This window comes from Eptesicus fuscus, chromosome 2, assembly GCF_027574615.1.
Source record: "Eptesicus fuscus isolate TK198812 chromosome 2, DD_ASM_mEF_20220401, whole genome shotgun sequence".
Lineage (NCBI taxonomy): Eukaryota > Metazoa > Chordata > Mammalia > Chiroptera > Vespertilionidae > Eptesicus > Eptesicus fuscus.
The window spans coordinates 102,954,372-102,977,087 of NC_072474.1; the positions used below are offsets into that span (position 1 = coordinate 102,954,372).

Consider the following 22,716-nt stretch of genomic DNA (forward strand, 5'->3'; position numbering starts at 1 on the left):
AGAACGGACATCGTCCAGAACCACAGAAAAGTTGGTGGACTGAAATGCCCACAGCTGGGGGGAAGGAGAAGGCCACGGGGACAGTCGGGGAAGCCGTAAAAGCCTGAGGTATGGAGAAACGGGCGGAGACACGAGCACACACGCCTGCGGGGAGGATGGAACCGGAGAGGAGGGGGCGGCTGATGACCTGGCCGGAGTTCACTGGCAGGAAGGAGATAAAGGCTCCGGAGTGCGCTGAGCGCCGGCTCCGATTGCACTGAACCCCATTCCGGGCGAAACCCTGGGAAACTCACTCACTTTCGCAACTCCGCCGCCCCCGCAGGCCGCCCGGCCCGGGACGCTGGGGACGCCGCCGCAGCGGCGGCGCCCGGAGCCCGGCGGCCTCCCAGCACCCGTCCCCGCCGCGCAGCCCCCGCGCGCCTGGTGCCGCGGGCCGCGCGCCCCACACACCGGACGGAGGCCCGGGCGCCCTCTCCGTGCACCTCCCGGCGGCGCTAGACTTCAGTAGAGTTGACTGAATTCAAGGGATTAAAAAGTATAAATTGGGGGGACGCCGCGGCGGCGACGTCCGGAACACGGTGATGGCGGTGCCTGGAGCTCGGCGGCCGCCCAGCGCCCGTCCCAGCCGCGCAGCCCTCGCGCGCCTGGTTCCGCGGGACGCGCGCACCGCGCACCGGACGGAGGCCCGGGCGCCCTTTCCGTGCACCTCCCGGCGGCGCTAGACTTCAGTAGAGTTGACTGAATTCAAGGGATTAAAAAGTATAAATTGGGGGGACGCCGCGGCGGCGACGTCCGGAACGTGGTGATGGCGGTGCCTGGAGCTCGGCGGCCGCCCAGCGCCCGTCCCAGCCGCGCAGCCCTCGCGCGCCTGGTTCCGCGGGACGCGCGCACCGCGCACCGGACGGAGGCCCGGGCGCCCTTTCCGTGCACCTCCCGGCGGCGCTAGACTTCAGTAGAGTTGACTGAAATGAAGGGATTAAGAAGTACAAATTGAGAAGTTTGAAAAAGATGGCGGCGGAGGTTAAAGGCTGTTCTGTTGCCTCGCACCCAGCGAAATCGGAGGGGATGAGGTGTGGAGGTGCGTGGGTCTGGCTGGTGGCGGGGGAAAGGGGCTTTTGTTCCAAACCTAAGGGAGATTAGCTCTCCATCACCCTGAAACCCATCTTCTGGCGAAACCCGGGAGACCCAGATGCCTGCGGGGAGAGGCGGGACTCTTGCAGAGGTGCGCCCAGCAATCAGTGTTTGCTGCGCTGGAGTGCGGAACGAGGGGACTTAGATACATGGAAGGCAGAAGGACCAGACTCACAGCCATCGAGGCTCGCTGCACCATGGCCTGTTGGCGCCCTGAGACCCCGCCCCGCCCTGGGACCCGCCCCGCATGTTTTGAAGACCTGCCCCGCAAGTCTTGCAGGCACACCTGCGCCCCAAGCAACGGCTTATGCATGTGGGTGGCCTGCCCTCTGGCAGCGGACCAGATGATCTGCTGTTCTAGTCGGACTGCTCCAGGGCCACTCAGACAGGAGGAAGAAACTACAGTTTTTGCTGTAATCCTTGCTGAGTGCCTAAGGCAGTAGCTGATCTACACCCCATTGGAGACCCAGAAACGAGGGCATCTAGTGGTCTGTGGGAGATGACACCAGATTTCAACCACGTGCATAAGGGACACATTCAACGGGAATATTCAGTGAGCGCCAAAGCTTTGCTGCACCAAGACCCGGCCCATAAACGTGTCTCCTGCACAGCAACTCTTCCTTTATAGACAAAGAGAGCCCCCCCAATGACACCAACAACAATCAAGACTTAACTATACAAAGGAGGACCAAGATGGAGGCATAGGGCGGAAGCCTGATTGTTGCCTACCACAACAACTTTGAGACTACGACAAGAGAGCAGAGCAGACACCATCCAAGACCACCATAGGGCTGGCTGAGTAGATGCTCTACAACTAGAATAAAAGAGGGGTATGTGGGATGATGCTGATGCCGGCGACCCAAAGACCACACTTTAAGAACTACAGCTCAGGCGACACAAAAGAACTATGGCTCAGGCGATACAACAGCGGCCTGGAACGTGCTCGGCGCAGTTCCCCCGGCGGTCTCCGGCTGAGGGGACGGCTCCACTGGCAGCCAAGCACGGACAGACGAGCCCCTATGAGACATGGGGTGGGAGACTCCGCGCTTGCTGACCTCCGAGTCCGTCAAGAATCTCAACGCCCCGGAAGCGGCCAGGTGCGCATGCTCGGCGATCGGCCACCGATGCAGACCCAAGGGCCGACGCAGCGACGCCAGACTGGCCCACCGCCATGCACCGGGTGCACCGGAGCTTCGCCGAGCCGCCGCCCGACGAGTTCTGCAGCAGCCATACTGGAGCTCTGGAAGGATGGCCAGGGGAATTGCTGAGGGGGGATTGACCGGCAGGAATTGGGATCGGGAAGACGGGGCCCCGCTGAGACCCGGGTGCGGGCGGGGTTGCGCGCCTCTGGACTCGGGTGTGGTCACACGCCTCTGGGTATAAGTGAGGCCTCACGTCCCTGGGTCTAGGTGAGGCCACATGCCCCTGGGTCCAGGTGAGGCCGGACTCCGGGTCCGGGTGAGACCAAGTGCCCCTGGACCCGGATGACGCTGGATCCTGTGCCCGGGCGAGGCCAAGCGCCCCTGGGTCTGGGAGAGCCCACACACCCCTGGGTCCAGGCGAGACCATGTGTCCCTGGATCCGGGTGAGGCTGCGTGCACATAGGCCCGGGTGAGCCCAAGTGGCCCTGGGTCGGGGAGAGGCCAAGCGTCCCTGGGTCCGGGTGAGACCATGTGTCCCTGGATCCGGGTGAGGCCTCGTGCACCTAGGCCCGGGTGAGCCCAAGTGGCCCTGGGTCTGGGAGAGGCCAAGCATCCCTGGGTCCGGGTGAGACCATGTGTCCCAGGATCCGGGTGAGCCCTCGTGCACCTAGGCCCGGGTGAGCCCAAGTGGCCCTGGGTCTGGGAGAGGCCAAGCATCCCTGGGTCCGGGTGAGACCATGTGTCCCTGGATCCGGGTGAGGCATCGTGCACCTAGGCCCGGGTGAGCCCAAGTGGCCCTGGGTCGGGGAGAGGCCAAGCGTCCCTGGGTCCGGGTGAGACCATGTGTCCCTGGATCCGGGTGAGGCCTCGTTCACCTAGGCCCGGGTGAGCCCAAGTGGCCCTGGGTCTGGGAGAGGCCAAGCATCCCTGGGTCCGGGTGAGACCATGTGTCCCAGGATCCGGGTGAGGCCTCGTGCACCTAGGCCCGGGTGAGCCCAAGTGGCCCTGGGTCTGGGAGAGGCCAAGCGTCCCTGGGTCCGGGTGAGACCATGCGTCCCTGGATCTGGGTGAGGCCTCATGCACCTAGGCCCGGGTGAGCCCAAGTGGCCCTGGGTCTGGGAGTGGCCAAACGTTTCTGGGTCTGGGTGAGACCATGTGTCCCTGGATCCGGGTGAGGCCTCGTGCACCTAGGCCCGGGTGAGCCCAAGTGGCCCTGGGTCTGGGAGAGGCCAAGCGTCCCTGGGTCCGGGTGAGACCATGTGTCCCTGGATCCGGGTGAGGCCTCGTGCACCTAGGCCCGGGTGAGCCCAAGTGGCCCTGGGTCTGGGAGAGGCCAAGCGTCCCTGGGTCCGGGTGAGACCATGTGTCCCTGAATCCGGGTGAGGCCTCGTGCCCCTAGGCCCGGGTGAGCCCAAGTGGCCCTGGGTCTGGGAGTGGCCAAGCGTCCCTGGGTCCGGGTGAGACCATGTGTCCCTGGATCCGGGTGAGCCCTCGTGCACCTAGGCCCGGGTGAGCCCAAGTGGCCCTGGGTCTGGGAGAGGCCAAGCGTCCCTGGGTCCGGGAGAGACCATGTGTCCCTGGATCCAGGTGAGGCCTTGTGCAACTAAGCCCGGGTGAGGCCACGTGCCCCTGGGTCTGGGAGAGGCCAAGCGTCCATGGGTACAGGTGAAGCCAGATCCTGGGTCCGGGTGAGGCCGTGCGCCCCTGGATCCACCCGGGTGAGGCTGGGTCCCAGGCCCGGGTGAGACCACGCGCCCCTTGGGTATGGGTGAGGCCACGTGCCCCTTAGTCCAGGTGACGCCGTGCCCCTGGGATCGGCCGAGACCAAACCAGAGGGAGTCAGACCTCCATTACCACCATTTGTCCACCATCCAGAGCTGAGGGGTCAGTGCTGACATGTACACATAAGGAACTAATGGACATCGAAATTGGGTCTCAAAAGAACTGTTGGTCCAGGGGGAAGCTCGCTACAGATTGATTCATTTGCCTGTCAGCATAAATATTATTGCTCGTCTCACATTCAGTTCTTATTAGTATATATCTAGTGACATTTGATCTCGTTCATCTAGAGGAAATGAGGAACAACATAGACTGAGGAACAAGAACAGAACCAGAAGCAAGGAGGCATCGATCGGACTATCGGGCCTCAGAGGGAGGATAGGGGAGGGTAGGGGGAGGGTGGGGGGAGGGGGAGAGTTCAACCAAAGGACCTGTATGCATGCATATAAGCCTATCCAACGGTTAAGTTCAACAGGGGATTGGGGCATACGTGGGGAGAGGGGTGGGATGGGAATGGGGGGATGAGGACAAATATGTGAAACCTTAATCAATAAAGAAATTAAAAAAAAAAAAAACTAAACTCCAGTATTTCCAAAAGATCTTTCCTAGTTACACAGGCTGTCTAAACAACGATAATGGGTTACTGTACATTAACTTTTCTCATCACTTTATTCTGGATCTGCCTTTACCTCCTCATCATTTCAAACTCTTATCCACAATAGATGGAACAGTTTTCTGAGAAACCTGTATTTTGCAATTTTAATGTCTCAGAGACTGTACAAAAGAGAACCTGAAGAGAGTTTTACCCCCACCTTGTTGGGACTATCTGAATGATGACGATATAGTGCTGGCTACGACAATGACAGTGATGGTTCCGACAATGCTGATAGCAATAACCTTTACATTTGCTCTGTTTTAGGGCCTAGGCTAAGCCTTTTTGATGTCTGATCTCATATAATTCATAAGACCTTATGAGACAGATAGAATATTACTATCCTTATTTATCAGGTAAGATGAACATCAGAGAGTTAGATAACATGCGCCTTGCTAGCGACTGGCAGAACCAGGATTAAAACTCAATTCCTTTTCGAATCCAGAGTTCATGCTAACTTTTTCATTCATTTTTTATTCAGCATGTAGGGCACCTACTATGTGCCAAGCATTGTACTAGATAATGATTCACTGTGGAAGGCAGCAGGTGTTCCTGGAAACAGGAACTAGTTTAATTAGTTAACATTTTCAGGATATATCAGCTATCTCTGCATTGTAAATGTCAATATTAGAAGCATCCCTCAGACAAGAAACAGAAAACTAGGTGCCCTAAAATGGAAAGAAAACCACCTCTGAGGAGAATTGTGATGTGCATTTTGTCTGTAGCAGAGCTCAAAAAGTCAAGGTTAAAATGGCTTGTGTTATACACTTTTGGAAAGGAACCAGTTAATATGGTCCAATAGTCATCAAAATGTCTATTAAATTTAATAATGTAATTTTTAGAATTCCATTTTACTTTTGGAATTCTAAGGAAGTTATGTAAAATATGGGAGAAAATTATATGAATAAAAGATGTCAATGGAAGGGTTATTTATAGCACCTTAAAAGTAGAAGCAACCTCTAAGTCCAAAAAGAAGAGAATGATAACACAGCCTGTCAATGAAATAATTTCAAGTTATTAAAAGCATAAAAATTACGTAGCTACATTTTAAAATGTACATTTATATAAGACAGTGAAGAAAACAAAATTCAAATTCATCTGTTATGATTACAAATATGTAAACTGCTTTTAAAAGAGACTGGAAGTGAATACTTCAAAATTATATTTCCTATTTGGGGTGAAATCACAGGTAGGATCTGTGTCCTCGTTTTTAGTAACACTACTCCTTTCAGAACTTCTACATAATTTTTGTAATGGTATGTCTTCAAGACTAGAAAGATTAGAACCTACTGCTAGCTTGGAATAACTAGTGAAGACATTTACAATTATAGGGAGAAAAGCCTTAATTAGAGGATAATCAATTGCTCAGAAAACTCAAATAGAAAAATATTATAGCCTAGCCGGTATGGCTCAGTGGTTGAGCATTGACCCATGAACCAGGAGGTCATGGTTTGATTCCCGGTCAGGTCACATGCCTGGGTTGTGGGCTTGATCCCCAATAGGAGGCAGCCAATCAATGATTCTCTCTCATCATTGATGTTTCTTCTCTCTCCCCCTCTCCTCTCTCTGAAATCTATAAAAATTAAATAAATTAAAAAAGAAAAAGATCATTACCAAAGAGGAAGCAGTGCCCACTGGGTGACCTCACATACCAGTGGTGACAATGGGTTCACTTCAGAACTCAAGGACATGAACACAGGAAAATGGACATTAAGGCAGAAGACCAGGTTGAGGGGAGGGTGGCGCTACCAAGGCCTCTGGCCTCTATTCTCACCTAAGACAGGTTCCCAGGGCCTTGGGCAGAGATGTGAAGGAGGTCTAACCAATTCCTCCCTGAATCTGCACATTCACTCACAAACAGACCTCAGCATCTCTGCTCTCTGATGCCCCACGACCTCAGGCATACCTCTCCCCTTAGACATCCCGACAACCTTGCAGTTGCACAATGGAGTGTTCACGGCAGACTACAGACCAGAAGAAGCTACTTACTTCTCCATAACCTCTAACCAGAAAAAAGCCACTGCATTATGATGATCATGGGGTGCTATGAAATCTTCCGGTAATGATAAAAGATTGGGTTAGCTGGTTTAAAACCCAGTTGCACTTCAGAACCACCTGAAGCTTAGTAAAATGTTTTGTTTTGTTTTGTTTTTTGTGGGGCTCCACCCTCTGATATTGCTTTAGCAGGTTTATTTTGCTACCTGAAAATCCATATTTTAAATAAGCACCCTAGGGTCAACAGACACTTAGATACCACTGGATTTGTATTTCACACAATTCACAGTATTTTATTTACTAAAACCAATGAATAGTCTTATCAGGGTAACTATTTAAGCTGAAAATACACTCTCCAATCATGCCAGAAGACAGAATATTTACTATACCTGGTAGTCCAGCATGCGGAAGCTTGGAAAAAACTGACAAATTCGGGATTCAAAAAAATAGGGAAAAATCCAGAAAATAGGTAGTTCTTTGTGACTGTTATCTAATGGATCACAAAAAAAGGAGAAAGAAAATAAGAATTGATATTAAAGAAAAAATATAATAGCTATAACTGAAAAGCTTCTGGTATCAGAAGGAACTACAATCATTCAATACAGTTCAATCATACAAGAGGAAGGACTGTCTACCAGAGCACCATGTACAGTCAGACCGCTCACAAAGGCAATGGAAACCTTCTCCTATATCTAAACACAGCTACACGTATGAAGCAATCCTAACAAGCATATCACAATAGTATATGTAAAGGTAGAGATGTTACAAAAAAAGTGGAATATAAAATTAATTTTTATGAAAGGTAGGACCACAGCTATTATATATAGGCTGAACACAATGCTAGGTACTTTCTATATATTGTCTCCGTATAATAACCTCTAGAGTTAGATATTAATAATCCCATTTCACAGAAGAAGAAAATAAAGCCACAAGATTTAAGTCATTGGTTCAAGTCCACGCAGCTGATAAGTGGCAGATTGGAATTCAAGCCCACAAAGCTCTTTATTGCTTCCCCAATAATACAGACTTTATACACTCTGATAAGTGACTTAGGAACTGAAAACAAATGGAATACTTAACACTCTGAGTCATATTTTAGATTTCGTTTGCTTTCTGTCCCCCAAAGCACACTATTTATGTAGCACAATTGACTGAGAAACTTGATCACAAACTCCTAACGCTCTTACAATTTATCAACTTGTAAGCTGGAAACTAAAAAATTATTGTACAAACTAATTAGATCATTGTACAAAATACTTGGAAGTCCTAAGCCACCTGAAACTGAAAAATAACCCTCAGCCATTCCTCCACTGCTAGGACCAGGTATGTGTGTCACGGATAACCACTGTCAGGCCCCTGGGTGTCTGACTTTCCCCCCCAAATCTAGGCATGACTTAGCACTTTGGGCCAGAGATGGGCGCCATCTCAGAGTCCTGGGTGAGACTTTAGGAGCAGGGAATGTAAGGTGCATGAGGGCAGAGCTATGTGGCTGACTTGGTCATGACTCTATTTCTAGCACCTGGTTCATGGCCCTTCAGTAAATACAGGGTGGGCAAAAGTAGTTGTGAGTACACAATCACAGTTTATTTTTGTAGTATTACTTATTTATTTTAGCATTATTTTCCATATAAACGACTATAAACCTACTTCTGCCCATACCTGTATTTACTGGGGGGAAAAAAGACAATTTACTGCTATCCTTCATGTCCCTTTATGCCCATAAGAACAAAATTATCTACAAGCCATTTTAAAAACACATGATTAGGACAATACAAAGTGTATCATGATGATAAAATATGCCACATTATCAAATAAGCCTGCTTTTAAAAAAGACCAGAAACAAAGGCATATATATATTTTAGTGCTCTGATTCACCAAGATCTGATTTGACAGAAAGTAAATACGCAGGTACATGTTTACTTTGAAGTAAGTAATAAATTACACACCTTGACTTTGACCTTTTTTCCACATAGCAATTAACTTCTTGAATGTAACAGCCAGAGGTTCAACCAAGCCACCAAAAGGAGGGTCTGTCACCATAATGACTCCTTCACCTTTATCTTCCTGTAAAAATGTTCTGCATACTTCAAGGGCAGCCTGGAAAAATACACATTCATTTCTAAATTAGGGAGGCACTTCGTCCTATTTGGAGGAGAATGCACTGGGCTCCGTCTCACTCTTGGTACTGAAATTTCACCCACCTGCCACCCCAGAGTCCCTCCCTGACACCCTCAAGCCTCCCTCATTCAGCCCCTGTGAGATTTTATCTTTGGGTTTCTTGATAAGCACGTTTTTAAAATTGCAAATTCAAATACCATCACTATCAGAGGACTACACATTTCAAATGGTTAAATTAAAAACCTAAATTTAGTAACCTAAAAGAGAGAAACTCATTACCCATGAAAAACTATCTAAAACTCTAAATTCAATAAACAGAAGCAGGGACTGTGCCGAACACTGGAAACACAAAGACAAGGCACATTTCTTTCCTATCTGGTCTGCCCACCACCGTGCGTTCAATTTACTAAGAGCTACAATGACCAGTGAAACACACAGGGGTTTGAGAACATGCACAGTAAGTAAATAAATGAAGGGTCACAAGCAACAATGGGAATCCAGGCCATGAGACCATGCTAGTAACACATTTTCCCAACAAACTGGTTCAAGTGTTTTTAGTAATTGCAAACTTAACATAACTGCTGTCTAAAATATTTATCTTTTTTGTTGTTGTTGTTTTGGGAGATGTTATAAGAGATACATCTATAATAATAACTCCAGTCAACTGACTTTGTAATAGTTTTCAAGTACGTACTCATCTATAAAAGCAAATCAACACTTAACAATATTCTGAGTGGCATATGATTTTAAAGTTGAGTGGTATGTTAAACTTTAATAAGCCTATCTGTACTTTAAAATATATATTGTTCTACTACTAAATCCCAACTGATGAGAGGAAAAAGCACCCTATCCTAATCCCTTTTCCCCTAGGAGAGTCACTGTTAACCTCCAAATGACAGTCCTACAGCAAAGGATAGTGTATCAAGAAGGTTAACCATTTTTCAAGCGCTGCCTGGTACTTTCTTAACCTGCCGACAAAGAACAGGACCTAAAATACGGATGATGTTATTGGAAAATCTTCAAATTCCTTAGTTAAAAGCAGAAAAAAGAAAATAAACAAGTAAACTAGGCCTAAACTCTTAACCAAATTTAAAAAACATTAAGCATATCCTTCCAGGTAAGAATCTAGGCTGTAATGTCCTTTCAAGAGTTGCTGAGGTCCTAATGTTGACACCTATGGAAACTGATGCTCACTTATGCCACCAATGTTGACAGTAACCTAACACTTTTCTTCATCTCAGTTATCACTAAAAACTCTCATTTATTTATTTTTTTAAAATATATTTTATTGATTTTTTACAGAGAGGAAGAGAGAGGGATAGAGAGCTAGAAACATCGATGAGAGAGAAACATCGATCAGCTGCCTCTTGCACACCCCCTACTGGGGATGTGCCCGCAACCAAGGTACATGCCCTTGACCAGAATCGAACCTGGGACCCTTGAGTCCGCAGGCCAACGCTCTATCCACTGAGCCAAACCGGTTTTGGCTCTCATTTATTTTTTTAAATATATTTTTATTACCCTAGCTGGTCTTGCTCAGTGCATAGAGCGTCAGCCTGGACACTGAAGGGTCCCAGGTTCGATTCCGGTCAAGGGCACAAGCCCCAGTTATGGGCTCACTCCCCAGTAGGGGGCATGCAGGAGGCAGCCAATCAATGATTCTCTCTCATCATTTATGTTTCTATCTCTTTCTCCCTCTCCCTTCCTCTCTAAAATCAATAAAAATATATATAAAAAATAAATAAATAAATATTTGAAAAAAAGTGAATTTTTTTTTATTGATTTCAGAAAGGAAGGGAGAGGGAGAGAAATAAATAGCTGAAAAATAGATATCCCAATGCCCAACTGATCCTGAAGGAAGGTGTGCGTCACTGGCTATCCTTACTAAATCAGGAGACTCATTTTCAATCCCAACCAACAATTCAGAATCTGTTTTCATTTTCTAAATGCTTGGTTTTTTAGTCTTGCTTGGTTTTCATTCTATCATTAGCTATATCTTAAAGCACAATAAATACTTTAGCATGGTTCACTATCTTTAAAAAGTGACACACACACACACACACACAGATACGCTTCAAGAGATCTTGATAATTCCAATCAAAACCTCCTGGCAGGTGTGACTACTGGTTGGTTGTGATTTTTATTTTGTAATAAGACTGACAAAGAGCTCAAACTAGGAGTGGAAGTATCAGCTCTGCTGTGTTGTTTATTCACAGTGACGTTATTAACATCATATTGAAAGAAGTTTCCTTTTAGCCACTACTTTTTTATTAAGACTATTTTTTTAGAGTAGTTTTAGGTTCACAGCAAAATTGAGAAGATACAGAAATATCCCAAATGCCCCTGGCCCCACATGCAAAGCCTCCCCATTAACATTGCCCACCAGAGGGGTACATTTGTTAGAAGTGATGGACCTATGTTGACACATCTTTATCAGACATTAGTTTTAAAGGAGTAATCTAATAAAACCATAAATCCCCTTAACTGGGACAAGAAATTTACCAGGGAGGCAGACACCAAACAACTAACTACACAACTATCTATAATAACAAAAGCGTAATATGCTAATTAGACCGGACATCCTTCCGGACATCCTTCCTCTGGACAAAGCCGCAGTAGGCGGGGGCCCAGGTGCAACGGGGCCAAGTCCCTTGCACGAATTTCGTGCATCAAGCCTCTAGTTTAATTATAGTATCGTAACTCCACGAAGAACTTGACCTTGTCTGGGGCTCAGGGGAGGCTGGAGAAAGTGACTTGGAACAGAGCTCTGAAGAATGAGGTAAAGTTAATGAGACAAACAGAGAGTAGAAGGCAGAGGGCATAGCATGGGCAAAAGGCCCTGTGGTGGAAAGGCCAGTTCCAGATGAAAGTTCGAGATGAACACAAAGAGCCAAGCAGGAGCAGGGAGAGGAGGGGCTGAAGCGTGGCAGGGCTCAGACCACACAAAGCCATGTGGGCCTTGGTAAGAAAGTGGATCTTTACCCAAAAAGTGAAAAGTCATGAAAGAGAAATAATTTGATCACTTCTAGATGCTCAATATCTTCTCAGTTAATGAATAAAATACCTCTATGAGTAAATGGTGGAACAGCCACATAAAGTCCCTTGATCTTAAGGGACTTTAGAAAAATAACAAAGGAGATACTCTTGAATTTATTCTTCACAAGAGAAGAAAGAGATAATGTTTATAATTCTTACCTCGCCATCAAAGAAGTGATGGTTAAACATGTTATAATGGCAAAAGCTATCTTCCATATAAAACTGCGAATACCTGTAAAATAATTTGCTTATTACTGGAGTTACTTGTCCAGTCATAGTTATACAATAAATAAATATAAACTAAATTTTAAAACTGTGAAATCACACCTTTAATAAAATCAATTTCATCATACTTCAAGTGTTCTGAAATAAAGAATGCTTTCCCAGCCCTAGCCGGTTTGGCTCAGTGGATAGAGCATTGGCCTGCGTACCGAAGGGTCCCGGGTTCAATTCTGGTCAAGGGCACATACCTTGGTTGCAGGATCCTCCCTGGCCCAGCCCCGGTCCTGGCTCATGCAGAAGGCAACCAATCTATGTGTTTTTCTCACACTGATATTTCTCTTTCCCTCTCCCCATCTCTTTAAAAATCAATGGAAAAATATCCTCAGGTGAGGACTAAAAAATTTTAAAAAACTTAAAAATTAAAAAAAATAAAATTAGTGGGTTTTGTGGGGTTTTTTAAGTATATTTTTTATTGATTTCAGAGAGGAAAGAGAGAGAGAGAGAGAGAAACATCAATGATGAGAGAGAATCATTGATCGGCTGCCTTCTGCACGCCCCCTACTGGGGACCGAGACAGCAATCCGGTATGTGCCCTTGACCGGAATTGAACCTGGTACCCTATCCACTGAGCCAAACTGGCTAGAAGAAAATTCGTATTTAAGAGGGAAAAAAAAAAAAGAATACTTTCTCCAAATCTTAGTTGGTAACAGTGGATGATGAACAAAAAACATAAATTATGTTCCCAAGTTTAATATATCAGTGCTAAAACTATGGAACACTCATAGTTAATAACTAAGGAAAATACTGAATCAACATTTCTGCTCAACAGCTATTACTATAATTTCTTCTGTAATTCACACAAAAAAGTATTTAATGCAAAGTTTTTCTTGTCTGTTGCAGATTAGCTTTATAAAATACTAGAGGCCCAGTGCTGCTGCAGAGGCAGGAGAGGCTCCCACCACTGCTGCTGTGCTCGCCAGCCGTGAGCCCAGCTCAGGGCTTCTGGCTGAGCAGCGCTCTCCCTGTGGGAGCACTCTGACCACCAGGGGGCAGCTCCTGGGATGAGCGTCTGCCCTCTGGTGGTCAGTGCGCATCATAGCGACCAGTTGTTCGGCCGTTCGGTAGATTTGCATATTAGCCTTTTATTATATAGGATTATTATATAGGACTAGAGGCCCAGTGCACGAAATTCATGCACAGCGGGGGGGGGGGAGGGGTCCCCTCAGCCCAGCCTGCACCCTCTCCAATCCAGGACCCCTCAGGGGATGTCCGACTGCTGGTTTAGGCCTGATCCTGGGGATCGGGATTGGGCCTAAACTGGCAGTCGGACATCCCTCTCACAATCCAGGACCACTGGCTCCTAACTGCTCACCTGCCTCCCTGCCTGATCACCCCTAACTTCCCCCCCACTGCTGGCCTGGTCACCCCCAACTTCCCCCCTTGCTGCCCCCCCCTCCAGCCTGGTCACCCCTAACTGCCCCTCCCCCACAGCCTGGTTGCCCCTAACTGCCCCCCCCCCGCCAGCCTGGTTGCCCCTTACTGCCCCCCATGCTGGCCTGGTCGCTCCCAACTGCCCCCCCCCCCGCCATCCTGGTCACCCCTAACTGCCCCCCGCCAGCCTGACTGTCCCTTACTGTCCCCCCTGCAGGCCTGGTCACCCCACGCAGCCTGCTGCTTGGTCGTTTGGTCGCCCCTCACTAACCCCCCTGGCCGGCCTGGTCTCCCCATGCAGCCTGCTGCTCAGTTGTTTGGTCACCCCTCACTAATCCCCCTGCCGGCCTAGTAGCCCCATGCAGCCTGTTCCATCGTCCGTTCGGTTGCAATGGTCGCTTAGGCTTTTATATATATAGGTGCTTTTCAATATATTAAAAAAAGTATGTGCATTTCATATTTACTGAATTAATGCTGGGAAAGAGGGATATTTATTTGTTGGATGAATCACTTTATTTTTCTAACATACTACTTTATTTAAAATTTATTTTTATTTTTTTTAATTAAAAATGTTTTTGCAATTACAGTTGACATACAATATTATATTAGTTTCAGGTGTAACACACTAATTTAAAATACCATCAGCAATGAATGAGAGTACCAACTTTGGTTATTAACTTTATAAATTTTTGCTAATTTAGTAGACAAAATTCAAACTAACATAATGGTTTAAATTTGCATTTATTTGGTTTCTTATAAGACTGAGGTTTCCTCATTCCTTAAGTGTATTTGTACTGCCTGTCTCTGTTTTTCTCCATTTATGTATATGGATCTTAATGTCTTTCATGCTGATTTCTGAGTTTTTCATATATTATAGAAACCTCATTTTTATCTCAATAGGATCTTGAACTTCGACAATTTTGTTATAAACAATTCACATATGAATCACATCATCCTGCTACGGAATGCATAGTGGAAAGCATGAAAAACATCAGGGACACATCCTTACTTCTACGACTTCTTTAGCCAGATCACGACAGCAGAACAACTTTGTCTACTCTATTCTACTCTATTCTCAGTTACCCATTACTGTCTACAACTGACTCACCGTCCAGGGTATTATAATGGGCAACCTTGCTTATCCTCTTCTTCGTATACTGTGGTTAAAAGCAGACTTTATAGTTAGATGATCTGGTTTCAAACCCTATTAGCAGTGTAACCTTAATAAGTATTTCACCTATCAGAGCCCCAGTTTCTTCATCTACAAAATGAGAAACACAGTAGTTTCCACATCATAGGCCTTGGTAAGAATAAATGAGATAATGTATGTAAAGTGCTTAACACAGTGCCTGCTAAATGGCATATACTGAAATGTCAGGTCTCATTATTTTAATAAACACCAGCTAATATGCTTTCATGTCCCTAATATTAGGGAATTATGTTTATGTCCAAACAAAATCTCCCCTCCTGTAACCTAATCCATTTCTTCTTCTTCTATGGAGATGGAGAACAGCCGTTCACCATTCTCATTATGTTATCCCTTAATATTATTTAAGATACTATTAGTATATCTGCATTGAAGAAATAAACAAAAGGTTTGGGTGACTGAAAAATATTTAAGTTATATACTGTAACTTACTGAACATTCCAAACACTATGGGGAAATGTCAATTACCACTAATAAACAAATGTCTTCCTATTTAACTAAATTCCAAATAGCTAACTATATACATATATCAGTTATTTAATTAATATATATTTGTCAATACTAGTAGAGCTGTGAGTCAACTATCTTTTGAGAGTTTTCTTCTCTCTTGCATTGCTTTGTATAAGCAAAAAAAAAAAAAAATACAATCCCTTTAAAAATATATTTCTACTGACTCTCCATTTTTTTATTGCTTCACAATGACACAACAGTCACTTTTTTCATTAAAAAAGAAAAATTTATTTACATAAAATTCAACACAGCACAGTTGTCCACAACTTCCTAGGCAGCACTGAGCAGGGCCAGAGAGAGAAAAAAAAGCCTAGATTTCAGCTCTAAGTTTCACCGAATACAAACAAGGGAGCATAATTATTCATATTTTAAATTATGAACAATCACTCAACATTACCCTCTTAAAATGAAATTGGCCACAAAGCATTATTCTCTCCACTGAATAAAGCAAACAAAACCAATCAGAAAGCATGCACTTGAAAACTGCTCAAAAGGACATTCATTTAATTTGGCCATTCATTCTCTTTAAATGAGTCAGTTACCAAGTGTGAAACATACTCTACACACAGGAAATGTAATCAAGAGCTGAATAACATCAGTTCATGAAATGAACCCAAGAAATCCATTTTTTTATATAACTTTATTTGGATGATAGTTTGCCAAATAGAGTTTCACATCTTTCACGCTAAAATTAGAGCATATACAAATCCATCTTAGCAAATGTGAACTTCATATCTTAGACCCCTGAAAAGGATATTTACAGCACATCTACATAGAATGCTGGAGTTGAGGCAGCTTTCTGCAGCCTTGGACAGACCTTCCGTAGGGCAACAACAAACCAAAGTCAAAGTGCCAACTGCCACTCCACTCCCACAGGGAGTTTTTCCTGATTTAACTGTGAGAAACCTAAACCAACCCACGCATTCCATACTGTAAATACAGGCAACAGACTGAATTCGTTCTGGCTACTCCTGTGTTTCAATAGACCAGCTCTCTCTTAACACCCAATGTTGACCTTTTGAAGAATTGACTCAGTAACACAGTACGGGATCAAAGAAACTAAGCTAGGATAACATCTTAGCACAACACATTGGGCTTTTGTTTGCAACACACACACACACACAGAGGTTTATAGACATGAAAAAAAAGTATCAGTGTATTCCATAAGTTATAAAATAACTTTATCCACATCCCCTATGCCCTACTCTAACCAAGAGATTTCAACTTCACGCTCAAGAAAGGTACAATTGTAAGATATGGCATTTAAGGCAAAAGAGTTAAGGGGCCATTTAAATCTTTCAAATTAAAAGTAAATCAGGTAAGGTGAAAAGAGTTCTGGAGAACGGTTGCACAATGATGTAAATGTACTTCACTTACTTAACACTACTGAACTGTTGTATATTTAAAATGGTTAACATGACAAATTTTATGCTATGTATAGTCTGTCACAATTTTTTATCTTTTTTTTTTTTTTTTAATCCTCAGCCAAGGATATTTTTCCACTGATTTTTAGAGAGAGTGGAAGAAAGAGGGAGAGACAGAGAGAAACACCGATGTGAGATAAACACACAGATTGACTGCCTCCAGCAAACGCCCGGACCAGGGCCCAGTCTGGGGAGGAGCCTGCAACCTAGGTACATGCCCTTGACCAGAATTGAACCCGGGACCCTTTCGTCCACAGTCCAACACTCTATCCACTGAGCCAAACTGGCTAGGGCCACAATTTAAAAAAAAAAAAGTAAATCAGGGCAATAGCAATGAAAAATACAAAATGAAATTAATAAAACAATTTTCAATAACAACAAAAAGAACAAAATATTTAGGAGTAAATTTAACAAAGGAAGTGCAAGACCTATTTGCTGAAAACTAAAAAATATAATTTAAAGAAATTAAAGAAGACCTAAATAAATGGAAAGACTCTCATGTTTACGAACTGGAAGACAATTAAGATGGTAATACTCTCCAAATTGATCTACAAATTTAATGCAATCTCTATTAAAAAATCACAGCTAATTTTTTTGTAGAAATTTATAAGCTGATCCTAAAATTCATATAAAATGCAAGGAACCCAAAATAGCAAAAACAATCTTGAAACAGAATAAAGTTAGAAGACTCACACTTCCTAATTTCAAAGCTTACTACAAAACAACAATAATCAAGATTGTGTGGGACTAGCATAAGGATAGACACAGATTAGTGGACCAGAATTTAGAGTCCAAAAATAAACCCATGCATTTATGGTCATTTGGTTTTCAATAAGGTACCAAGATAATTCAAGGGGAGAAGAAGTAATCATTTCAACAAATGGTGCAAAGGCAACTATGCAAAAAGAATGAGGTTGGATCCCTACCTCACTCCATATAGAAGATTTAACTCAAAATAAATCTAAATATAAGAACTAAAATAAAAAGCTCTAAGAAGAAAACAGGTATAAATATTCATGACCTTGTATTAGTTAATAGTTTCTTAGATATGATACCTAAAACACAAGCAATCAAAGAAAAAAGAGAATAACTGGACTTCATCAAAAGTAAAAAGAGAGGGTGGGAGGTAGGCAATGGGGGGATAAGGACATATATGTAATACCTTAATCGATTAAAAAAAAAAGTAGAAAGACAACCCACAGAATGGGAGAAATTATTTGCAAATCATAAATCTGATAAGGGTCTAGTATCCAGAATATATTAAGAACTTTTTCAATTCAACAATAAAAAGACAACCAATTAAAAATGGGCAAAGGATTCAATAGACATTCAACAGGTAAACAACTAGTCTATAAGCACCTGTTTACCTGTTCAACAGGTAAACAACTAGTCTATAAGCACATGAAAAGATGCTTACCATCACTAACCATCAATAAAATGTAGTTACCTGTGTTTTGGCAGTTTGGCAGTTCCTCAATAAGTTAAATACAGAGTTATCATATGACCCAGCAATCCTACTCCTAGGTAGATATGGCCTCAACGGTGTCCCCCCCAAATACCTATGTTAAAGTCCTAACCCCCAGTACTTCAATTTGTAACTGTATTTAGAGGCAGGCCCTTTAAAGAAATGATAAAGTTAAAATGAGATCCTTAGGGTGGACCCCAATGAATATGACTGGTGTCCTTACTAGAAGAAGAAATATGCACACACAGAGAAAAGACCATTGTGAGGACAGTGAGAAGGCGGCCATCTGCAAGATAAGAGAGGCCTCAGAAGAAACCAAACCCACTGACACTTCATCTTGGACTTCCAGCCTCTAAAACTATGAGAAAATAAGTTTGTTGTTTAAGCCATCCAATCTACTGTATTCTGTAATGGCATCCCTAGTAAATTAATACAGTACCCAAGAGATATGAAGGTATATTCACACAAGAAACTGTCCACAAGTGTTCATAGCAGCATTATTCATAATAGCTGAAAAGTGAAAGCAACCCAAATGTCCATCAGCTGATGAGTGGATAAACAAAATTTGGTATGTCTATATAATACAGTATTATTCAGCCATAAAGAGGAATGAAGTACTGATCATACTACAACATGGAGGAACCTTGAAAAGAGTATGCTAAGTGAAAGAAGCCAGACACTAGAGGTCACATATTATGTGATTCCATGTATATGAAATGTGGAGAAGAGACAGAAAGTAGATTAGTGATGGCCAAGGGTTAGGGAAGGGGGAAATGAAGAGAGACTGCTTATAGGAAGAGTGTTTGTTTCAAAGGTGATGGAAATATTCTGGAATTAGACAATGGTGATGATTGTACAACCTTGTGAATAATACTAAAAATGTATGTGAAATATATCTCAATTTTTTAAAAATATGCTTAAAATACAGCAAGTGAAAAAAAAAAGATTTTAAGTTATGATTCTATGTTTTAAAAATTTTAAATGCAGCCCTGCCAGTGTGGCTTAGTGTTTGAGCATCAACCCATGAACCAAGAAGTCCCCAGTAGATTCCTAGTCAGGGCACATGCCTAGGTTGCAGGCACGATCCCCAGTCTCAAATCCATTTGTCCCAACCTTTCAGCAGCCATTTGACTCTGAAGCTCTCTGTTTGCTAATCCTCGGCCTTGGGGTCTGACTATTCCCCAGGTAGCATGCCCTTCATTTAGGCTACATCCAGTGAAAGACAACAACCTGCACATCATCTGGTAAAAATATTAAATAAATGCCTTATCGCACTTAAAACAGCATAATGAAACGAAGTCCTGGAGGAAGCTCAGAATTATCTTTGAAAACAAGTATATGAGAAGAAATTTCACTCAGTAGGAATTCATCACTAAATTATAAGCCAAAGACAACGAGGCACATTCATGACAAAATTTAGGAAGCACACTAGCAAAAAGAGAAATTCACTTTATCAGAAGGAAAAGGGAGTGGGGGGAGGCAGGAGAGGGTAAAGTGAGGAAAAGAAAAAAAAGGAGAAATTCACAGCCTCTGTTTGAAATATGGAGGATTACATATGGAGTTTATATGACTGAAAAAGTGCCTTATCACCAATTACTACTTCTAAATGTTAACTAGGATTAGAACAGGTAATAAACAATTAAAAAAAGGAAAAACAATTAAAAGCAGGAGACAATGAATGGGAATAAATATTATACTTTGTAAACCTACCGAAAATCAATATCCAATAAAAGGCTTTTAATGTTAGGCTTCTTGTCACCTGATGCTTTCAACCTGATCAGCTCATGCAACCTAAAGCAATTAGTGAAAGCAAATTTAATATAAAGTTACAAAGGCCATAGATAATAAACAAATAAACAAAAAAAAATCAATGTTCTCCTGATATTTCTAATAGTTCACTGAAGAGAATTTGGCAGATGTAATCAAAGTTTCAGTTTTACAAGTATTTTTTAAAAGGCAGAACTTCTCTGAAACAGAAAAGTCTAAAATTAGAAACACAATTTAAGAGCCAATCAGAAAAAATCTCCTATCATTTATCAGAAATCTATAAAGATTTCTCCCAAATGGATTACAGACTGCAAACTCCTTTAGAGGGACCATTCTATATACTTCTTTGTATACTCAAAGCTTCATGCCCTATCCTGGAACTTGAGAATTTTTTTCTTACAGTTTAAACAGAGGTGCCAGGAAAAGTTTTTTAAAAACCACATAACCTACCTCGGTGTTCCAACACACAGCACTCTTCTGAACCCAAGGGTAGAAAGTAGGTCTATCAAGAACTGACAGCTCCTATCAGCAAACAAATACTGCGCATTTGTCTTCTTGTTTTCCAGCGGAGAAAGGAGCTGACTGGGCCTTTTTAACTGGGTGACAGAAATATCACCCATGACCTGGTGCTCACGATGCTTCTCCCAGTCATCTGGCAGGAGCAACTGCTGACAGCTTTGACAAAACTCTCTCTGAGACAACGGCAACTCAATGAACTTCAAATACCTTCAAGACACAACACAACACAAGGAATGTACTGTAAGTTTGTTGTTTTAAGGACAATTTATTTTTGCTATTTTTAGTATGCAAAAAGTATTATTTCCTAAAGACTATTGCATAAAGAAGCAAAGGTAAGAAAAATCTGGGAAATGTTGGCTAGAATTTATGTCTGGCTGCATGCCTACAAAGTGGAAGAGAATCAGCAATTTCTTAAGAATTGAGATGCTCCAATTCGGTCACTGAATGAAGATCAATATCCATTTAAAATGTGAACATAATATACTACTCAAACAACTTAGTAGTAATGGAGACTACTATCACGTTTAAATTTATTGACGAATCCATGTGCTCTAACTTTGAAATGTTAAATAGTCTGGCTCAGTATGACAGTCATTTTAAAATGAGAAATTAAGATCATTCTTCAAGTTCTTATGGCATATTTAGCAAGAAGAATTGCCTCCTTAAAGAAAAAATGTTCCTACAAAGTTCCTCTGTTCTTAGCAATACTGATGGAGGCAGTTCTGGGAAACTCATCCCCAAAACAGCAAGCTGATATTCGAAGCCTTAAAAAATATATATTAGAGGCCCATTTGAAATATAGAATCCAATCTTTTAAGTCATTCCTATGTCTGATTTCAAAGTCACCACCCTGGTCTTTTTTTCTTTTCTTTTGATTTGGGATGAATAAAGAGAGAAAAAATACTGCTGAGTATGTATATGCTATAGCAGCTATGAATTCAGAGTAAGAAAACAAAAGAAAAATAAATAAGCTTATCGAGGCTCATAGAGGGTCAGAAATGTCCAAATCTAAGCATGTCAAATAGTGCACTAAAGGATTCTTCTAGTTTGAGAGGAGTCATACGGTTTCAATTGAACTAAACTCTGGAACTGCACTGGAAAAACGGAACTTAATGTAAAATCAAAGTGGGTTTAAAACTTTTTATTTTGTCGAAACCGGTTTGGCTCAGTGGATAGAGCATCGGCCTGCGGACTGAAAGGTCCCAGGTTCGATTCCGGTCAAAGGCATGTACCTTGGTTGCGGGCACATCCCCAGTGGGGGGTGTGCAGGAGGCAGCTGATCGATGTTTCTCTCTCATCAATGTTTCTAACTCTCTATCCCTCTCCCTTTCTCTCTGTAAAAAAATCAATAAAATATATTTTTTTTTAAAAAAAACTTTTTATTTCTAAGCACAGTTTCACTTCAAAGCACCCAAGGCAGTGACAAATACATATTCTGAATGGCTACAGCAAGAAATAAGCTTATCATGCCAGTAATTTAAATGTTTCTATTTCTATGATAACTGTTCCTGTGACAGCTTTATCCATGACTAGAAAGAAAAAGGACAACCATATTAGAAGAAACTTTTATAGTAATTCAAAGAAAGAATGTCAGTAGAGAACAGGGCCCCTATGACATGAAGTGCAAGTGCAAAGAACCAGTACACTGCAGCCACAGAAGCACTGAATTCACTGTTACCTTTCATTATTAAATGTGTGTCAAAGTCACCCACATCCAGCCATGATACAGTAATAGAAACTGGGTTTACTATCCTGACCTTCAAAAAATGTTTTAAACAGACAAAATACATGAAACCACAGTTTCAATATATTGGACAACTGGCAGCCCAGTGAATAACAGAAGGAAACAAATAAGTGGTACAACTCCCCAGCTTACAGTAGTCTCCCAGCCTCCACGGGGGATGCGTTCCAAGACTCTCCCCAGTGGATGCATCAAACCCTATATAAACTATGTTTTTTCCTAAATACACATACCTATGATAAAGTTTAACTTCCAAATTAGGCACAGTAAGAGAGTAACAACTATAACAGAACAATTATAATGTACTGTAATAAACGTCATATAAATGTCTCTTTCTCTCCTGTAATTTTCGTATTTTCAAATTCTATTCCTGAATCTAGACTTGTTAAATTATCTAGCATCCCCCATCAATGTTAAATAGAAATGGTAAAAGTTGACATCCTTGCTATGTCCCAATCTTAGGAGGAATGCATTCAATCTTTTGTCAGTATGGTATTAGTTATAGGTATTTCTTATATGCCCTTTATCGGGTTATGGAAATTCCCATCTATTCCTATTTTTCTGAGAATCTTTATCT

At 42.9% G+C, this 22,716-nt stretch overlaps 1 protein-coding gene across 1 annotated transcript in view; it reads right to left on the reverse strand.

Moving 5' to 3' along the window:
* The window catches only part of ZCCHC4 (zinc finger CCHC-type containing 4), a 47,520-nt gene that overhangs the window by 15,796 nt on the left and 9,008 nt on the right, over positions 1–22,716 (reverse strand). Inside the window, exons 4-8 of the mRNA XM_008140196.3 lie at positions 20,330–20,605; positions 19,823–19,903; positions 12,013–12,085; positions 8,646–8,796; positions 7,089–7,189 (exon numbers count right to left, since the gene is read on the reverse strand). Of these exons, the coding sequence (XP_008138418.2) occupies positions 7,089–7,189; positions 8,646–8,796; positions 12,013–12,085; positions 19,823–19,903; positions 20,330–20,605 (682 nt within the window). The remainder of the gene's footprint in view (positions 1–7,088; positions 7,190–8,645; positions 8,797–12,012; positions 12,086–19,822; positions 19,904–20,329; positions 20,606–22,716) is intronic.